Below are 15,852 nucleotides of genomic sequence, written 5' to 3' on the forward strand. Positions count from 1 at the left end.
TTGGTGTAGATAGGGGCCCATTGTGGTACATTATGTCTGCAAGAGCATTTGTTTATGTAGAAATAAGCATGAATTTAATCTAGGCTTAATCTACACAACTACCATTTAATAGTCTTTGCTGTGAAAAGATAAAATAGCTCAGGTAATCTCTTATGTAGAAGTGTTGAAAAATGCAATCTTTCTAATGGAGACGGTCTGTATTTGATAAAAACAGTTAGTTAACAGCAGAGGAACACCTGCTAAATCCTGCTTTAGTTTGGATGGCTCTCCTCTCCTCTAATCTCATCTCCTCTTCTCTGCCATGCTGCACGTGTGTGTGTATACACGTGTGCTTGCGTGGCAAAGTGGGACTGCACTCGGGGCAGCTTCTGTTTTTTTGGTCACATTAAAGGACTGGCTGCCCTCCCTCTGGTCCTGTGGGGACACCTGTACCTTATCTGACCGTTCACCCCATCCATCCTGTCTTCACATCCTCTCTACACTGTAAAAGAAAAAAGAAAAAAATTGTGCATTTGTTACCTTACAGAGCTGTTTGTGCCTGATGTGAACCTTAAGATTACTTTTGTGCTCAATGCAGTCAGTTGATGTAGTCATCATAAAAGACATTTCAGGTTACCTACTCTAAGAATCTCTCGGATGGATGGATGGATGGATGGATAGGTAGATCTAGGCTGTTATGTGAAAGCTCATTGGGTAAAGAAAGGGAAGGATGTTGCTCTCAACTCACATGGAAAACTCACAGTTCTAAGAATTGACGTAATCACTGTAACACTCTGCAGTCTTGATGAAGTGAGCTTTATGTTTCCAGGAAAGGTCAGCGAGAAAAGGTTCTTCTCTCTTCACACAGCAAATTGTGGTGCTTTACATAATGATACTTTCTATTATTGCTGCAGTTGGCTTTCTGTTATAATTAGAGCCACTATCAACTTCAAACCATAATCATAAGCTTTCAAATTGCCTTTATTAAATCTTTTTTGGCCACTAAGCTAACTTATTAGTCAGCGGCAGTTCAATTTCACCAGTTCACCTTTGAGACTTTTGGTAAATGCTTTAATTTAGCAATTTCTGCAATCGAAATTAAATGAAATTGGTCTTACAGGAGCCCTACTATGTGCGCTGTATAAAGCCAAATGAGGTGAAGTCCTCCTTGTTGTTTGATGACGGACGCTGCCAGCACCAAGTGGCGTACCTGGGACTGCTGGAGAATGTCCGTGTTCGCCGAGCTGGATTTGCCTACAGACAGCCTTATGCACGCTTTCTGCAGAGGTGAGAAGTCACATGTACTACTTTTCAATGAACTAAAATTCACTAGTGCTGAAAACCTCAACCTTTTTGATCCCAAGGTCCCCTATTGTCCAAGACAATATTTAAAAGCTCCCATTTAGGATAAGATATTTCTGCTGTTATGACAAAGCTGTTTGTTTTCAAACTTTTATTTTACTGATTGGTAATACAATTAAATAAAATGATTTATAATTCAGAGCTTTTTGAAGTGGCCTTTAAAAATGTAATTGTTTCAAGAACAGAATTTTCAGTTTATAAAAGTATTTTTTTATACCAGGGTAATTATAATTTAAAAAAAAAACTTTTTTGTTGCTTGAAATAAAATACTTATGGTGCCCCGCACATAACATGCAGACAAAAATACATATATCTCGTAGCCATGAATTAAGAATCCGTCACTATGTATTAAGAATCAGTTTTCTCGTTTTAGTAAATCGTGGCCACAAATTGAAAGTTCGTTCCCATGATTTAATAAATTGTTCCTTTGTTTTAGAAAATCATGGCCACATTGAACTAATTTGCTCCCTCATTTTGATTTAAAAGGGAATTAATTTGTATAACCTGGCCATGATTTAGTAAATAGAGGAAACAAATTATTATATCATGTGCACGATTTACTTTTAACAAGGGAACGAATTAGTAAAACGTGCTGATGTATTAAGTCTTGTGAACGAATTGTTAATTTGTGACCACAATATACATGTGCGGGGCTCTGTGAATACCGGTACTAAACATTAAATGAAATAAAATAAAAAACATAAACTATTTTTTATTTCTCACTTTAATTTAGTTAAACTTGATGTACTAAAATAATAAAGCTGAAATAAAAATGTATTAAAAAATAGATTTTCCCGCATGTCATGTGTGGGGCTCCGTACATACATTACTAAACGTTTCCTGGGGGGAAAAAAGTAAACTATTTTTTATTTCAGCTAGTTTCAAATCAACATTTCTCATTTTAATTTAGTTTAGCCTGATGTACTAAAATAATAAAGCTAAATAATGCTAATTTAGTGCTGGTCTAGTTGGTGAACTTAATTAAATTAGTGTAAACGGCATCATATTCACTAGGCACCTGCAGCCCAAAATGCTTAAAGTGCAAATGAATGACATCAGCAATTCTTTCTTAGTAAATTTTGACTGCATCTTTATGCTCAGATACAAGATGACCTGTGAATACACGTGGCCCAATCACCTGATGAGCACTGATCAGGAGGCTGTGGAGGCCATTGTGAACCAACACGGCTTTGAGGATGATGTAGCGTATGGCCACACCAAGCTATTCGTGAGAACGCCTCGCACGCTCTTCACGCTGGAGCAAGAGAGAGCCGCGCTCATCCCCATTTTAGTGCTGTTCTTACAGAAGGTGACAGACACTCTTTTCACTTTTCTCTCTCTATCTGTCAATTTCCTAGGGCACTCTAGGTCTCTGTCTATCAGCATTGTTTATTGTTGTTCCTGAGGCTTTACCTCTTCTGCTTCCTGTCTTTCTCTTCCTTCTCCTCTTTCATTTCTTTGTTTTCTTGCTCTAGCTGTCTCACTTAATTTTTGACTTGCTCACTTTTTCATGTACGTGTTCAGAGGTGAAAAGAAAGCACAGTGGGATCATAACACCTAGACGGTAGATCCCTCTGCAACTCCACTTCAGTCAGTCTTTATAACCTGTTTTGAACTTGCGGAACATAAATCTATATTTGCATTCTCGTCTACATGTTTTATTATTTATCCATTCTCATTTTTCAAAGCAGATGTAAATAATAATGTATCTGTATATATGTAAAGCAATGTTTATCTAAACATTTTTAACCAGTATCTATATGTATGTTCCTATTGTTTTAAATCTGCTTTGAATGATTAGACTGGGCTCATACATGAGGAAATGGATGTAAATATAGGTATGCTCATTATTTCTAGTTAATTATTTCTATTTCCCACTCATTCATCCAATGTAGACTGTCTGAAAACAGTCATTGTGATAATGTTTGTGATTGGTGGATTATTCTAGTTGCATTCAATTATTTATCTGCAGTGCGAGTTGTCCTGATTTAACTTCTGTCCCACTTAATGCTGCCTGACTTAAACTAGAGTCAAAATTCAGCAGGGAAACTCAGTACGGCACAGCAGATGAGACGACCCAGCAGCTGTCATGTTTCTGTCCACCTGACCCTCTGTCACTCACTCGCTCGCTCACTAAATCATTCCATCATTCACTGACTATGTAGTGTGAGGAAATTACCTGAATGAAGAAATTAATTGTCTCTTCTTTCTCTCTCACCCTTGCATGCATCTCATTGCATCTCGTAAACTTCACTCTATCTATTATAGTTGTTCATTTGTGTTATATGTCACACTGAAATACTTTCCCACCCAATTTGCATTCTTTTTTCCCCCTTTATTTTTTTTTCCAAATGCTAAACAGTACAACAAATATTATATCCAAAATGTACATATTTTATATTTATATATACAAGTATGTAAATTATATTATAAGCAATTCCCTCAACACCATCTGCCACCTTGCATGAACATTTTCTCTTAGCTGCATTCTGGGATTGCCTTATTCATGTATGTTTATTTATTTACATTTTTTTAAGAAATTATTATTTTCTTTCTGAAAGGATCCATTAAAGAGGACCTATTATGCCCCTTTTTACAAGATGCAATATAAGTCTCAGGTGTCCTTAGAATGTGTCTGTGAAGTTTCAGCTCAAAATACTCCACAGATCTTTTATTATACAATGTTGTAAATGCCCATTTTTGAGTAAAAACATGCTGTTTTCGTGCATGCTTCTTTAAATGCAGATGAGCTGCTGCTCCCCACCACGCTTGCCAGAAGACGTCAGAGCCTTTATAGCTCGTGCCTCAGATACTCTGCCAAAAATCTGTTTGGTTTTGATTGTCCTCTTTATCGTGGCCACGCTCAAGTCACATTGCAGTTCTTTGTCATCATAAATTATTTGTATCTGTATGCGTTTTAAAGCCATATCAGTCTAAACTTCTGATATATGGTTTTCTGAGCGCACACATTCAAAGTATGCGCACAGAAAGCCGGTATTAAACTAAGTATTAAACTAAGTTCTCTTTCACGTCTTGTTGTGCTTAAACTGTCAAAAACACAAATTTCTCATAAACACAGTCGGTTATGTCTGTGAACATAAACAGCAAGTAAAGAAATCGCATGTGTATATTAGATCTGTATATTAAAGTGAAAGCAGCGTAATATACAGTACCTACTGCTATATATGCTGTTAATATGAATCAAACAACAAAAGAAAAACAGAAAATTACTCATTGCTCTTGATTTAATTAATTTTTATAGTTTTAATAAGAACACTTTTCTTACCTGTTAAATGCTCTGGCGAGAAGATACTCATGGCGGGGTCTATGCTAATAGGGCAGAGTCCGTCAGCAGTCGTGGGCGGGGCCTACGCATTTGTGACGTCACAAAAGCTGCATCTGCAAACGGCTTGTTCTGAGACACTGCTTATGATTTATGGGGATTAAAAGAAAAGGAGTTTGTGGATTTTTACTATTATAGGGTTGTGTACACACTGCCAACACATTTATGTTCGAATTTTGCATAATAGGTGCCCTTTATATTGTTTGTATATATTGTTGTAGTCACATCACAGTTTACAGTGTTTGGTGTCTTCAAAGGCTTTCCCTCACATTCAACCTGTATCTTTCTGCAGGTATGGAGAGGTGCATTAGCACGTATGCGCTGTAGGAAAATTAGAGCGATCTATACCATAATGGCATATTATAAATGCTATAAGGTGAAGGCTCACTTCTGGGAAGTGGAGAGACGTTTCGCCAATGTTCGAAACATGGCCGACTATGGGAAGAGTGTAGAGTGGCCGGCACCACCTGCAGCCCTGGTGCAGTTCCACAAAATCACACAACACCTCTACCACCGGTATTACCTTGGCTTCCATCTTCATGTCTTTTTCTTTACTGTTCGGCCTTCCTCTCATGCTTTCGCTGCCTCTCTCTTAGATGGTGGGCAAGGCAGCTGATCAAAAACATCCCCCCATCTGACATGGCGGAGGTGAGAGCTAAAGTAGCTGCTCTGTCAGCCCTGAGCGGGGAGAGAGTGGACTGGGGATACAGCCGTGCCTGGGAGAGAGACTACTTGGCCAATGTGAGTTTTTCATTAGGTTACTCATTTAGAACCTTTACTTTTACATACGATTTTTACATCGATTAAGCTTCTTAAAGTTTTCAGTTTAATTAAGCCTTAAAAGCCCGGTGGTAAATCCATTGACTCCAGGAATCAATGCTATTATACATTACATTTTAGCTATTTTTAATGTTCATTATTGTTGTATTTTACAGAGCCACACACATGGCATGCAAAAAAAAAAAGAAATAAAAATAGGAAATGAATGAGGTTAATTAGTTTACCTCGTTTTAATTTAGTTTTGTGGCCTTTTTTCAATCCTGGGATTTAAAGCCTGCATGAGCATCATGACATTAAGGCTGTAGGAGACATAAAACATTAAGCCCATCATCATTAAGCACCACTTTATGGTTCAATCATAATTTTGTTCAAACCAGTCTCTTTTTGTTGTGTGTAAATAAACAATTGACACCATGCATATGACTGTTGGTGACACAAAAACAGCTGGTCAACAGATCTCATCTACTGCTTGCATCTACTCGCTTTACTTTAGTCAAATCATGGCCAAGATTTTCAGTCGTGGCTATGAGGTTATTGTTGGTTATCACTGTCAATCTTCACAGTTTCTGAATTGATCGCGCATTTAAATGCGGCTGTCAATCCAGAAACATTGCAGTGTACTTATCAGAAGATTGTGTTCAGATTGTGAATGGACAATAAACAGAAAGCAAGAGAAGAGCCCTCCCTTTATAAGCTCTAAAGATCACTGAATTATGCTCTTTACATTAGTTAACACGAACTAACAATGAACAATACTTCTACGGCAGTTACTAATCCTAGTTAATGTTAATTTCAGCATTTATAAAAGGTTTTTTAAACAATATTAACTTCGGGTAATTCACCAAACTAAAATTAGCATTAAAAAGGTTAATGAATGCTCTAAAAATATAGGTAACACTATTTTAGGGTCCAATTCTCACTATTAAATAGTCACTTATTAGCATATTACTTGGATATTGGCTATATCTTACTAACTATTAATAAGCAGTAATTAGGAGTTTATTGAGGGAAAGGTCATAGTTAATAGTGAAAATTGGACGGACCCTAATCTACAGTGTGACCAAATATTGTTAATTGTTAATTCTTGTTAATGAATTAATTCACTAATGTTAACAAATGAGACCTTATTGTAAAGTGTTACCAATTTTCTTTTTTCTTTTTTACCAAATCCTTTTTTTTTTTTTTTTTTGTGCTCAAGGACAAGCAAAAAAATATCTCTTGAAATAAAGTCAAGAGCCCTGGGGGTTCATCTAATTCTCCCTCCAGTGGAGTGAAATGAAGAGAGTGAGTCCTTGAGCTTGTGTTAAGTAAAAAAAAAAAAGGAATATATTGGGTTTTCTTTTAGAATTCTGTAGAATTTTTCCTCAGCAGCAAGAGATTCATTGTGATTTCTGTATTTCATAACACATTTTTAAAGCTCAAAAGATGCATGCTGAATGCTCGCTCCTGTCACCACAGTGTATATCGGCTATGACAGATGAGCTTTCAAAGACCTTTGAAGTTTTCAGATCATCTAAATGAGTCAAAAGCTTATTCATGAAGCACAGTTGAGAATCTGTTGTTGCAGATAAGGTGTCATATCTGTTTGACGCATTAGTCGAGTGGGCTGGTGACGATGATGACTGTTTTTAAATCCGTCATGGATTGATTTGAATTGTCATCAAGGAAACCATGGAAGCATAAGTGTGCATGTTGTTTGTGTTGCTTGTGTGACTAAGCTTCTCATGTTGTCATAAATCCAACGTGTCTCTCCATTGCAGGCAAAGGACTCTCCTTTGACAAGCACCAACTTTGTGCGCATCACTAAAGAGCTGAAGAACAAAGACCAATACGCCCAGGTCCTCTTTTCATGCTCTGTCAGGATGGTAGGCTTTTTAAAATTATATTTCACTGTTATCAAATGACAAAAACTGTGCATTTTGTATTGCCAAAGCATTTGCAGAGAATAGTGCGTAAAAGTAATAATGCGCGTTTAAATAACAACAGTGCAAAAAAAAGTAAAAAAGCTAACTAATATCAATTAATAACTAATATATATTTTATTAACTAATAAAAAAATAACAATAGTGTTATTAACAGAGTGAACAAACAATATTAGAAAATACAATCAAATAACAAGAGAAAACAGCTAAATTGAGAAATAATGTAAAATAACAATAGTGCTAAAGGAGTAAACAATGACATTAAGAATTTAAATAAAATAACCTAAAATATCCAGAGTAAACAAGCAATATTAACAAATAAAGTAAAATTACAATAGCGCAAATGGAGTAAACAAGCAAAATTAAATAATAAAAATAACAATAGTGTGAATGGAGTAAACAAGCAATATTAGCAAATAAAATAAAATAAAAATAGTGTGAATGGTTGTAAACAAACAATATTAATAATATAATTATAATATTGTAATAATATAGTAGGCCTATACATATAATAATATCATAATAATTATAATAAAATTACAACAGGCCAGTATTATCAAATAAAATAAAATAACAATAGTGCAAATGGGGTAAACAAGATATATTAGCAAATCAATTAAAATAACAGCAGTGTCAATGGAATGCAAGCAATATTTGCAAATAAAATAACAATGGTTACAAAGGAGTAAAAATGATATTAAAAAAGTAAAATATAAGTGTGAATGGAGTAAATAAGTACTATCAACAAGAAAAACAATAATACAAATAAAAAGTAACAAAAAAGTAACCGTTATTGAACAAGTTTACCGTATTATATAGGGTAAACATGGCAAAAATATTATTGGACATGAAAAGTCTTTCTCCAAGTCACCAAGTCTCATTCACTTTCTCATTTTCTTACACCTGAGCTGCTTTGACCATAGAGCAACGTGGGACAGCACAAGCACAGCAGAGTTCTCAATGTTTTAATGCCTTAAAGGTGCTCTAAGCGATGTCACACGTTTTTTAGGCTGAAACATTTTTTGTCACATACAGCAAACATCTCCTCACTATCCGCTAGCTGCCTGTCCCCTGAACACACTGTAAAAAAACGCGGTCTCTACAGACAGCCCAGGCTCCACAAACGACAACAAAAACAAACTGGCCCAGCCTGGACCACGAAACATAACATACAGTGTTCCAGCCAATAACCGACAAGAATGATTTGGGAGTGGGGGTTGGGGGGTTAGTGCGCGTGCACATGAAGGGGGGTGTGGGGAGTGGAGGAGAGAGAAGCATGAAGAGGGAAGTTAGCTAGAGGAGAGATGTCCTAGACAACGACAAACTTTAGAATTATATTCTCTTGAATTTTGATACGGCCGACACACGACCAAAGAGACGACGTTCCGATGAACAAATAGCAAAGAAGAGGGAAAAGGAGAAGGAACACGCAAAGTGCCGAATTTACATCGGAAAAGCCTGTTTCAGGAAGCACGGAAGGGAGGGGGAGGGGACGGGATGAGGAGGAGGGAGGGTCGAGATAGCCTCCGTTTTGTTTGACAATACTTTGAACGTCAACAAGAAGTGACGTCACCCAACATCGCTTAGAGCACCTTTAAGCAAAGACTGTAAAATACACACTCTATCATAGCGCTGCAGCTATGGGGTTTGCTGTCATTGGTCCAGTTTATCTTTCCTTCCCAGCGAGACTCAACCACACCACCAACCCAATTTCACAGGCTATTTTTAAAGGCAGGAACATGCAGTACAATAGTAGAGCAGTACATAAACCTATCAACAGTGCTAATGCAAAGGTTGAATTTCATGAATTTCATTAAGCCCTGAATATTGTTAAGCTCAGACAGAGGCAGCTAGTTTAACCCATTTCTGCTTTTTCTCTCTCCTGATCTCTCTTTTCTTCAGCTCAACTGGTTCAACAACACAAAGGACAGAGCTCTACTCATCACTGACAAGCATATTTACAGACTGGAGCCCAAAAAACACTTCAAAGTGCAAAAACGAATATCTCTTGATTCAGTAAGTATTTCACACACATGGTCACCTACACTTCTACATGCACGCAGAAATGCGTATAATATAACAGCAAAGACTTAAACAAAGCCCTCAAAAGAAAGCAGACACGTCTTGGTATCTGTAATTGTCTGGGGTTTTTTCTTTTTTTTTTTTTTTTTTTTTATGCAACCGTGCAATGTGGGTCAATGCATCTGTCTGCTGCAGTCACGTTTTCTCTTTGGATTTTTGTTTACATCTACCAACTGGTCTCTCTTATTAGATGACAGCACTAATACTTCACATGACCGGACATGATGTCAGATGGCTTAACAGGGTCATTCGCAAACTTCTGGCTGCGTCTGAGTGAATTCAGGGACCAGAACAGTCTGTGTGTGAGGTGTCTGACCTACATTCTGTCTACGTTCTCAGATGCAATATAGTGAGAGAGGGATTTGGTCACACACTGCAGCACTGCAGTCTAAGCTTCCCTTAGCATAGACTCACAGACACTCACACACACACACATTAAACCTGCTATTTTATCCATATCGGTATGTTTTACACGTCTCTAGCGGAAGCAGGGCCAGACGTCTCAGAGAGATAGAGAGAAGCAATTGGGCAGTTCAGCAAGAGCTGCATATAATACTGAATCATGCCAATTATGCACATATACTATTTAACACACCATTTTCACGTCACAGCTGTTATTGTGATATTTACAGATTTGAATATTCAAAAGATACCAGATCAACACCAGAAAAAAAAATATTGAGTCAAAATAGCCGTTTGTGTACTCAAAAACATGTGTAGACAACAACATGAATCACATTTCACACCAAATTCTAAAAATCAAAGAAATTATATTTTGCATAAACAAAGTAAAGTTTATTTTAAGGAGCATTAAGATTGTTATGGGAGTAGACGGGAAATACACTGGTGTATTTTTATTTATAAAAAGTCCTTTTAGGTCTATTACCCAAATATCTGCAAGATATTTCTGCTCTACTTTTGCTTTCGCTAGTAATTTATTAGTCATTTATTTCAATCACTGCTTTTAAAAAACTATTAGGGAGTGTTTTTATCACAGCTTGTGAATGTTTTAAATGAATGTATATGTGTGTGTAAATTTTTAGTATGTTAGTATGTCTTTCAGGAGATTTTAATTCTCCTGTCAGGCTGACGTTGAAAATAAGAACTCTTTAGTGGTTAAATAAAGGTTAATAATGATAATAATAATATAATTGTTACATTATTTTCATGACTAATGAACACGTTTATCCCCCAAATTCTCTTTACTTTAATATGTCTGGATTTTTCACTTTTTTATATAATGTATGATCATTTTTGTTACAGCTTTTTAATATTTCATTTTATTTCAGGTAACGTTTATTTTATAAATGAAAATATTTTCATTTAGCAAGAATAAACCTAATGCTACCACAATGTATAAATGCTTTAATAAGTAATTCAATTTAAATATATTTAAATAGAATTTAAATAATGAGACTATGGAAGAGAGTGTGCTTAACTGTCATGAAAATAATGTCACGATCCAAAAGAAATCTTTGCGGTCTAAAAATAGGCTTCAGTTTTGTTAAACAAAATATATTTCTTTCTTTTGATTTTGGACTGCAATGTAATGCACATGTCCTGACAGGCTTTATGAGATTTACTCTATTATAATCTCACAGCCTTGCCGGCAGCCCTTCACTTAATGGGTCACCATCCAAGTGCATATTATGAACTTTTCCAACCCTCTCCGGTCAGGCCAGACCACACTGGATGGGTTCATGCAGTCCCAGACAAGGATATTGTTTTGTGACAGCCCAGTACATTGTGGTTTTAATCTCATTTCACCATAGACTGACGCACGCACAAGGACTCTGCACAGCACAGGGGCTGATTGTGTCAGTTGATATTCTAGAGCAGCAGACACAGACAGGGCAACCTTACGGCCTGTGCACACTTACAGTAATAACTATAATGATAAATAAGCATCTACACCAATGAACAATAACGCTCTGTTTATTATAAGCCTGTCGTCTGTCACTTTAAATGCTTCAGTTGACTTAAATTCTGAATGCCTGTCAATATTTTTATCGTTCATCAGCTGGAAAAAAAAAACATTCTGATGGTGATTCCAGCGATATTGTTTCTCTGTGTCATTATCGGTATAGTTATGGTATGGACTCCTATTCTCATAGAATAAGAATTCTCATAGAATAAGAATGAAACGATACAGTCAAAGTTATGGTTAGAGTTTTCATCTTTGGTGTGAATGGGCCTTTACACATCTTATGGTGTTTTTACACATCTTACGGTAATCTGTTATATTCTGTGTGTGTGTGTGTGTGTGTGTGTGTGTGTGTGTGTGTGTGTGTGTGTGTGTGTGTGTGTGTGTGTGTGCGCGTGTGCGTGTGCGTGTCTGTTTGACTTGAACACAGTGCAGTGTTTCCTGGCCCACCCTTATTTCTCAAAATCTCAGACAGCAAGGTCTGCTGCATGTACCACAGGGCACAAAGTGATTTAACCTGTGTTAGTGTGTTTGTGTGTGTGTGTACGCACATGTTTGTGTGTGCTACTGTGTGTTCATCCGAGTGGCAGTAAAGAGGCTTAACGCTGCCTGATCACTCTCTTCCTTTCAGGCACAGCGGTGACGCACCTACTGCTGTTCATAACCACTCACGTTTGTGCACACTTAGAAACACACACTAGCCTTTAATGAACCAAATGCACAATAAAAAAATAAAAATAAAAAAAACAAAGATATTTGATAAAAGCAACATTTCTGAAAAATGAAAAAGAAATGAAAATAGAAAATATAAAAATGAAAGCTTTTTCAAAATATTCATAAATACTATTGTATATTCATGCTCTCGAACATTCAAACAGCATCCCCAGGACTGTTTCTATTCTCAGAGTCATGCGTACCAGCCAGGCATACACAGTTTTCTGACGCACAACTTCATTGGTCACACGTTTTGAGTAATTGAAACAATCAAGTCATTCATTCAGGATTATTTCCAGCACATTACTCATTCTCAAGGTTACTGAGTCAATCATGTGCTGAAGCAGAGGAAGCTTTTTTTTTTCTTTTTTTTTTTTCGCTTTTTACTGTGGGTTTGCAAAGGCAAAGGTTGACTGAATGCCAGTAGTTGGTGGACAAATTAATCTGTTGGACTCAGGAAAGATGGAATTATTGGACACAAATGCTTTGACTTCATTGTGCACCAACGCATGCTATGCAACGTGTTAACATGGTTTCATGTGTTTGTATTGCTGTTTTACACTCTCTTCAAACCCACAGGTGGTTAGTGTAAGCGTAACAAGTGGCAGTGACCAGATGGTGGCGCTACATACTGCCTCTCAGGATGACATTCTGGTCCATTTGCAGAGGGGTCAACTGAACCCAAATCAAGACCGCGTAGGGGAGTTGGTGGGCGCCCTTACAGACCACTTTAAAAGGTAAGAGTCCATGTCAGTAATCTCCACCTTGCACATTTTGCAAGTGATGTGCAAGTCTTTCTGCGAGCATCATTATAACTATTGCTTATTCTTAGTGTTCAGGATTTAAACAGGGCCGAATCACATGCTGTCACATCACAATTTTTGTCCACCAAAAATGGTGTTGCTAAAATTCTCCATTTTCATAAAGAATAAGCACCATAATGTAATGACATTTTTGAAAAGAAACCGTATAAAGTAGTGAAATTAATTTGTTATTCATTAAAAAAAAATTATATATATATTATATTTTTTTATTTTATTTTATTTTTTTCATTTTTTTTTTTTTTTTACCTTGATTTGTATATAATGTTATTGTAATATTATAAAAATTGATTAAGGTATGCATACTCGTACATTCATTCAAGGTGTAAGGAATATATTTTACATTGAACAATAAGCAGTCTCAGCCAGGTTTGTCACTTGTTGGGGTCCCCTTACAAGTACAGCGTGTTTCTGTATTTGGTTGCATTGTGAGTATTTGCAGCGCGTTTCTGTATTTGGTTGTGTTGTGACAATGGTGGACAATTAAATATTTCATTTGGATTCATTAAATAGCGTATAAAACAAAGCTTTTCGTAAACTGATATAGTTCAAAAGTTTATTGTCTGTGTGTGTTGCTTTATGGAAAATACACATGCTGATTAGTGTAACAATGGTAGTCTGCAGCACGACGATAGAGTCTTTATTTAGAATAATAAACACTCTGGAGATATCTAAGGAAACGTAGTAGAAAATGCAATCCACATAAAATTGAAACAACACCGAACAATGAACATAGGAAGCTAAGGTCTTAAATACATGGGAGTAATCAACGGAAAACAGTACAGGTGCGTAAATTAATTAACTTCCAGGGAAACTAATGAGGAAACTGAAAATGAAACCAAAACACAACATACATGTTACAATGAGGTATAATATCATCAAAAAGATATGGGTCAGTAAGGTCAATTTTCTTTCTTTAAGAAATGTATAATTTATTAAGCAAGGACGCATTAAATGAATAATAAAAAAATTCCTGAAAATATTTTAATCATGACAACTCCCAGAGGGAATTATTTTACCAGAATTTATTGGCAGACAAGATTTGCTATATTGCTGGTGCTGAACAAACGTAAACATGGTTTATGAGGACACTTCCTGTGTCCCCGTGAACCAAATGGCTTAAAAAAAAAAAACATACTAAATGGTGTTTATTGAAATTCAAAAAATGCTGAGAGTTTTTTTTGTGATGTGTTAAGGAGTAGGGTAGGGTTAGTGTAGGGGAATAGAATGTACAGTATACAGACCATTACGCCTATGGAGAGTCCCCGTAAATCACAAGTGTGTGTGGCTGGTGTGTAAGTCACTGGGTGTCTGCAATCACTGCTCCTGCACGTCTGCTTTAAACCCATTGTGCTGCCATCTGCGAGTCAATGCATGGGGTCATGCCCCCTTTACGACATCATCAAAAGGAGACGTCAGAGGGGCCTGTGGAAGTGTGGAGGAAGGCAAATAGTGTGTGAGCATGTGTGCGTGGGGGTGGGTGGGAGAACAGATGACCATGCACACACGTGCGTTTCACTCTATCCCCACTCGCCAAGACCACAGCAGAGATGCAGCACCCAGTACGACTTTCATTGCTATATAAAATATGTTGGATTTTTCCATTTTCATAAACATCATAAGGATAAGCACAAAAAGAAGACAAGATGGACTTATCTTCATTTAAAGCATATGTGAGGTTTCAGTTGAACAGATGTAAAAATAACCTTCACCAGCCCTAAATAGAAAGTAACCCTAATTTTAACATTCCTCCAAACTAGCATAGTCCTACCCCAATATATAACCAGATAAAAAGTAGGAATATTATACGAATAATTAGAGGTGAAGTGCATATGTTTAAAAAGACCCAAGATCGTTGACATTGTGTCTTCACAGTAAAAATATCCTGTTAATTTTATGGTATATAGAAACACTAAAATAATGCAATAAACATTCACTAAACAACAGAAAATGTAACACAAAACACCCTAATGTACATTTCAGATAAGTACTGTTTTTAAAATAATATATATTCATGTGATGTCACTCAGGGACTTCTGGGAGTATCCTTTCACTGTAAATTATATGACAATTCATAGATTTTACTTCCAAAACCAGAAAATTGCATTTAATACACATTACGATTTTTACATATTTTATTACATACTACTTGTTTTTCACTATGCAGTTACAGTATAAGGTAAGATAACTTACACTTAACCAATTAATTGGTTTCTCTTGTAGTGCTTTTCTGTAAAATTACAAACCATTTTAATGGCTTTATTATTTCAATGCATTTCAGACCAACGTTTCTATAATGTAAAATATGGCAGTGGATTTCGATACTTAATTCTGTTGTCCATTTAAAGCATTTGTGAAACTGACAAATAAACATAAAGGTTTTGATTAGTATTAATACATGCGGTATAAAACTTTGCGTAACAATGAATCCGTTAGACATCTCACAGTTAACATCCTAATGCTATTTCACTTATTCATGTAATCATTGAGTGAGATGAAGGTAGACATCATTTGCTTGATGAAGAGTACACTCCACATCTTCCCCCAGACTACTTAATAACGATTATACAATATTTCATATTCAAATATTAATGGAAATGAATAAGTGTTGGGGTGTTGGAGAAATCACAGATGATTTGTCACAAAAGTGACAATAAAAGCTTTGTGACTGACAGGATTAGATGAACATGCTGCTCCTCATTAGCTTTCATCTACAACTCAATTTTAAGAGAACAGACAAATGTGCCAAGACCTGTAGGAGTAATATACCTGTAGGCAAATGGGTACACAAAATATGTATGAACTTTAGAAAAATTTCAAAAAGTATTTAACCAAAACTTTTAACTTGCTGGTCTCAGGGTGATTTTTAGTGGATGTATGAAGTCATGTTCACACAAGTGTCCTATCAGAGTAACCACAGGTGAA

General features: G+C 36.2%; 1 protein-coding gene across 1 annotated transcript in view; it reads left to right on the forward strand.

Annotated features, from left to right (window-relative positions):
* myo1g (myosin IG) overlaps positions 1-15,852 on the forward strand; it is a 48,435-nt gene that overhangs the window by 18,943 nt on the left and 13,640 nt on the right. Inside the window, exons 15-21 of the mRNA XM_079878214.1 lie at positions 1,100-1,266; positions 2,443-2,650; positions 4,977-5,200; positions 5,281-5,425; positions 7,225-7,329; positions 9,289-9,402; positions 12,686-12,843. Of these exons, the coding sequence (XP_079734340.1) occupies positions 1,100-1,266; positions 2,443-2,650; positions 4,977-5,200; positions 5,281-5,425; positions 7,225-7,329; positions 9,289-9,402; positions 12,686-12,843 (1,121 nt within the window). The remainder of the gene's footprint in view (positions 1-1,099; positions 1,267-2,442; positions 2,651-4,976; positions 5,201-5,280; positions 5,426-7,224; positions 7,330-9,288; positions 9,403-12,685; positions 12,844-15,852) is intronic.

This window comes from Squalius cephalus (genome assembly GCF_949319135.1).
Source record: "Squalius cephalus genome assembly, chromosome: 8".
Lineage (NCBI taxonomy): Eukaryota > Metazoa > Chordata > Actinopteri > Cypriniformes > Leuciscidae > Squalius > Squalius cephalus.